General features: G+C 36.8%; 1 protein-coding gene across 1 annotated transcript; it reads left to right on the top strand.

The window, feature by feature from the left end:
- The first annotated feature begins 2,200 nt into the window (after positions 1–2,200).
- LOC106869383 (DNA-directed RNA polymerase II subunit RPB1) lies at positions 2,201–3,025 on the top strand. The gene is made up of 2 exons (XM_014915106.1): positions 2,201–2,525; positions 2,724–3,025. The coding sequence occupies exons 1-2, from the start codon at positions 2,201–2,203 to the stop codon at positions 3,023–3,025; spliced, it is 627 nt and encodes a 208-aa protein (XP_014770592.1).
- The last annotated feature ends 2,786 nt before the right edge of the window (positions 3,026–5,811 follow it).

Raw genomic sequence — 5,811 nt, 5'->3', positions numbered from 1 at the left:
AAAATTAACCCACATATTGAAATACCAACGTCCTGACCCCCTTTCAGTGTATTAGTGCTACAACATGTGCTTGTGTACCTTTTGATAGTGAGGTCATTTCGAACATGCTCCATCTAACCTCACTCATCAAATCCCAGCTAGCTTCATGTAATAATGACCACAGTGTATCCTTTCTACACGAGGCCTGAATTTTTGATGGGGTCGGGATTAGTCGATTTCATCAACCACCAGTACTCACAGGTACCTATTTCATTAACCCTGGAAGGGTGAAAGACACAGCCAACCTCAACAATATTTGAACTCAGAACATAAAGATGGCCGAAATGCCACTATATAGGAAAATATATGCAAAATCACACAGTACAAATCAGAACAGACAAATTACTTCCTGCTCCATACCAATTACTTTCCTTTAAACCACCATCAGACCAGAAATATCTATTTCTAACCCCAGTATTTTCTAAACAGACTAAATATTCCTAAAGTGCGAACATCTAACTTTCAGATATGAAAAGCAGGAAATCTTTTTGTAAGCTTGAGAAAGCTCCTGCCGCAACTTGATACCAAAAAAGAGTCCAAAAGTAGTGTAAAAGGTTCTTATAAGATGGCAGCTCAATCCTTACCAGATTTTTGTTTTTACTGATAAAGGTGTGATTCAACTTTCACCATGGTTTGCCAAACCCCTTCTTCCCCTACTCTTGTTTCTTTCTGCTGGCTAAGGCCGTGCTGCTATATTTTGACATTCACATTGACTAAGTCTATCAAATTGATGTGTTTCAGATAAAAATATATATTACTTAGAAAATTCTGACTTGGACATTTCAAAATGTTTTTTTTTAAAAAGCATTAAATACCAACAAATGCAGACAAAAAATTGTGCTGGGAATATTTTCAAACTGAAATTTAATAAAACCAAAATTCAAAATGAATTTTCAATTTTTAAGTTCCTTACCCATTTTTCAATCTATGAAAATATCATAGTTTTATCAATTTGAATTATATTCTCCAGCATCACAGAAATAAAAAAAGAAAGGAAAAATAAAAACATATTTCTTGTTATAAAACATAATTCAGAACCATTTCTGGTTTAAAATATTAAATTTTGGGTGAATAACTTGAAGCCATTGAAACATTATAAGTCTGTAGCTTGTAAATAAATATTTCAAAATCACATCTGACTCACTTCATTAAATACAGTTTTTGAAGGCATGTGTTTATTTTTCAACTGAATTCACTCTCTACTAATATAAGCTTTCACAAATATTAAACTCATCATCTGTAATTGTGTCTTTACTATATGTCAGTTAATATGTTCTCAGGTGGAACTTCAAGATATATATTTCAAAATAAAAGTTTTCTTTCCAACTCTATCAATCTTAAGTGAGGGAAAAAAACTGGTTGTAGTTGTCATTGAACTCGAGTACACCTACGTATACATGTATATACTTATTTACACAAATATATATCATCCTCATCATCATCACTTAACGTCTGGCTTCCATGCTGGCATGTGTTAGACGGGTTGACTAAAACTGATAAGCCAGAGGGTTGTACCAGACAGTGGCGGACTGGCCAGGTTGCCAGCTTCCCCGATGACAAGTGGGCCCCTGTATCATTAGAATCCATATATGGGGGCCCATCCCCTCAAGTTTGAGAGTTCTTTATTCACTCCTGGAAGAATGCATTAATTATTTCTGCCTGGCTGTGTTTGTAGACAGTTGAAAAGAATACTTTTAACAAAAAAAACAAAAACAATTAAATTAGATGATAGCACTGTAGTTGCAGGTGGGCCCCCTTAGTCTCCTGGCAACCAATATTTTTAGACCCAGTTCACCACTGGCATCAGGTTCCAGGAAGTTAAAAGTTAACTTTCTAAAAACTTGCTGCTCTAATACTTTAGAGTGTGCTTCTTTCTCAGACATGTCTGTGCATTGGTGTGTGTGTGTGTGTGTGTGTCTCTGTGTGTGTGTGTGTGTGTGTGTGTGTAAGTACATATGTATATGCATAGTTTATGTAGTGTATGGTGGTCTTAATTCTCCATAACCTCATGTTTCTTTATCATCATCATCAGTACTGGTGTGAGCACTGGAATGTTCTTTGGATCTGGTGGAAGTCTTGTGACTAGAATGTCACCACACCATGGCTCACACATGCCACACCTGGTTATATCGGCCCTTGGTCCCCTGTTATTGGAAGTGGAATGACTCCTGGTGGTGCTGGCTTTTCACCGTCAGCTGCAAGTGAAAGTAGTTGCAGTCCTGGCTACACCACATACTGGTCGTCCCTTAGTGGATATCTCCGTCATTGCCAGCCAGTGCTTACATTCCAAGCCCTGGTGGAGCAATTGTCTCCAACTTATTCACCTAAATCTTCTGTTTATGTACCTGTGTCAGCAGCTATGACACCACACAGCCCAAGCTATCCTCCATCAAGCACATCATATTCCCCTCCAAGTCCTGCTTATTCTCCATCTTCACCAAGCTATTGCCCAACATCACCATCTTACTCATCGATCAGTCCTTCTTGTAGCCCAACGTCACACTCATTCTCCAACCAGCCCTTCCTACTCCCCAACTAGTCCATCATACTCTCCTACCAGTCCTAGTTTTAATCCTACTTCCCCCCTTGTATTCTCCAACCAGTCCTAGCTACAGCCCCACTTCTTCTAACTCTCCAAACAGTCCTTCTTATTCCCCAACATGTCCATCTTATTCTCTGACTAGCCCTAGTTATAGTCCAGCAAGCCCCAGTTACTTCCTCTCCTAATTACAGTGCTACCAGCCCTTCATATTCTCCAACTAGTCCTTCATACTCTTCCACCAACCTCAACTATAATCCTGGCTCTCCTAGCTACAGTCCTAGCAGTCTGAGTTCCTTACCCACCAGTCTGAAACACAGCCCTACATCCAGCTCCACAAGTCCTAAATATTCTCCAGCCAGTCCCACATATTCTCCTAGTTTACCAAAACCTTCTCCAGCCAGTCTGATTTACAACTCAACTAATGATGATGAAAAAGAAACATAAGCTTATGGAGAATTAGGACCAACATCATCATCATTGTCAGTGTTGTTGTTTAACGTCTGCTTTCCATGTTGGCATGGGTCAGACGGTTTGACTGAGGGCTGGAAACCCAGAAGGCTGTATCAGGCTCCAATCTGATCTGGCAAGGTTTCTACAGTTGGATGCTCTTCCTAACGTCAACCACTTTGAGAGTGTAGTGGGTGCTTTTTACGTGCCATACACTATAGATACTATACATATACATACATACTTATACACCCAACTAGACATTCATTATATACACTGTTAGATACACACATACACACCAATGCACAGACATGTCCGCTCCAATTGATCATTGATATAATTTGTTTGGATAAATAAATTACCATGCTGCGTTTTATGTTGGCTGGGATTTATAATTATCTGTTACAGATATGTGAACTGTTGATGATCACACACACACACACACACACATACATATATATATTTTTCATTTTTTATCTAGTTTCAGCTCATGAGCTGTGGCCATGCTGGGGCACCGCCATTATATATATATATATAGATATCATCACAATCATCTTCATCATCACCATTTAACATCTGTTTTCCATATTAGCATGAGTTGGATAGTTTGACAGAATCTGATGAATTTGATGTGTGTGTGCTAGTACTGGCATTGGTCTGACCAGCTAACCCCACTCCAACAAGGCAACATGTCATCATGGCCACAATCCAGTGACCAATGTAAGTGAAAGAATAAGATGGACACATGTATCGGATACTCTGGGCAGTTTTCTGCTCATCACTAAATAATATTTACACATTGGATTCCCAATTTCTATAATTTTTCTGATATGTTACGTCTAATTTTTCTTTGAAGTCTTTATTCATTTCATATCACTCATTTAGTAAATTTATGGTATAACTGCAGAACTCTGCTCCATCAAAATTTGTTCCCACATAACTTTTTAAAAAATGGATATTTATTAATGAAAATTTCTGCAAATTTGTTCCAGATAGTGTAAATTAAGATTAAATTGAAATTTGTGCTTAAAAGCTTTTGAAGAGAAGAGCTTTGGATAATTCACATGCCTTGATTTTATTTCCTGATAACTCTCAGGAAATCTTTTTGTTTTTACTGAAATTTTCTGCAGTTAACTTTCAGGTAGTTTAGATTATGGTTATATAGGAATTTAATGTCAGAAAAACGGGGAGGGAAATGATTATTTTGATGATTTGATTACAAGAATGTTGAAAACAATTACTAACCGTAACCCTAGCCCTTTTGACAACCCTGTGATCCCCACTATTTCTAGCATACTAAATGGTCATACAAAGGACAGACCACTTTTGAGTTCGTTTAAAAGAGAGAGATTTAGATTGCAGAAAAATAATGAAAATAATATTTATAGAAAGAGTTCTTTCAAAAACTGTTTTTGGAAAAGGGTAGATCGTCCCTAAAATTGATTTTTTCCAACTTAATTGTAATGAACTCATCAAAGATTTATGAAGAGAACCAAACTGAGATGCTTGAAATATCTTCCTCCCCATTTTTTGTCATTAAATTCTGATATAATTTTAATCTGTCCGAAAAGTGTTTGTAGAAAATTTCATTAGAATATTCTCAATTTTCTGAAAGTTATGTAGAAACAAAATTGGAATCAGAGGGGGTGCCATTCTGTAATTATGTCCAGTTGGTGTAAATTAAAACCATTTTTCTTATTCAGCTTTCTGTTTCTTTAACGACGTCCTATAAATATGAAAAGGGACTGGGGCTAACATAATTTGGTTGATGCTGTATCAAACTTATAATTTGTAAAAAGTATTTTTTCTAATATTTCGGCAACCATGATTTTTTCCAGAGGTCGCCATTATTCTTCAAATTTGCTTTTGGCATTGTTTTTACTGCTAGATACGATTCTATCACTGTTGGGACACACTTTATGTTGTGGGGATAATGATAATGGAACACCCCTTCCATGTGATGAGTGGTATGTGTTAGTCATTACAAATACTGTGATGTAGGAAGTTGAGAGAGTGTCAGTCGAGAAGTTGTAGTAGTTGGTCATCGATAATCATGTCTTACTTGTCTAACTAACGACACTGTTATAGCAGAGTGGGGGTTATAACAGTCTGATGTTTCGATTACAACACTTTATAACTTGCAAGGTTAAGGACCTAAAACTGAAGGAGAATTGAAGAGACTGTAAGAAAGGATTCTAGGTAGATGGATAAGTGAGTGTAAGTAAGAAGAGAAGATGTAAATAGAGTATATTAGGGAAGATGGAAGAGAGAAGAGACTAGTGAGAGAAACAAAGATGGATGGAGTTGGAAGATGTGTGACTTGGTGGAGTTTCAGAGATCTCTCAAGTAGATTGTTTTATTATGTACTGGCTTTGTTATTGAAATGAACTTTATATCTTCTTTCAAGAAAAATGTTTTTTTCTAAATCACATAAGCCAAATGTCTCTGTTGAAAAAAAAATACAGTTGTTTTCTTTTTTATGCATTTGTCTCTGTTTTCTTAAACAACCATATTCAAGTTTACTTACATCACAAATGATATTCATGTGGATTATTTTCGTGAAATAGTCTTATTTTTACAATTTTGTGAAATCAGATTTGTTTGAATATTTCAAATATTTAATGAGATTTTTTTTCCTCTGTGCAGCTGACCGTCTGGGGTATCGGTTGGTGAACATTAGGGGTGCCAGCTAGGGGACAAAGGATCGTGGCACTCCGTTGGTTATGACAGCAAGGGCTCCAGAACAGTCAGCTTGTGAAATTAATGTGCAAGTGGCTGAGCAC

Source organism: Octopus bimaculoides, chromosome 8, assembly GCF_001194135.2.
Source record: "Octopus bimaculoides isolate UCB-OBI-ISO-001 chromosome 8, ASM119413v2, whole genome shotgun sequence".
In the NCBI taxonomy this organism is placed as follows: domain Eukaryota; kingdom Metazoa; phylum Mollusca; class Cephalopoda; order Octopoda; family Octopodidae; genus Octopus; species Octopus bimaculoides.
The sequence above is the reverse complement of the archived record's forward strand: the minus strand, read 5'-3'. Positions and strand labels throughout refer to the sequence as shown.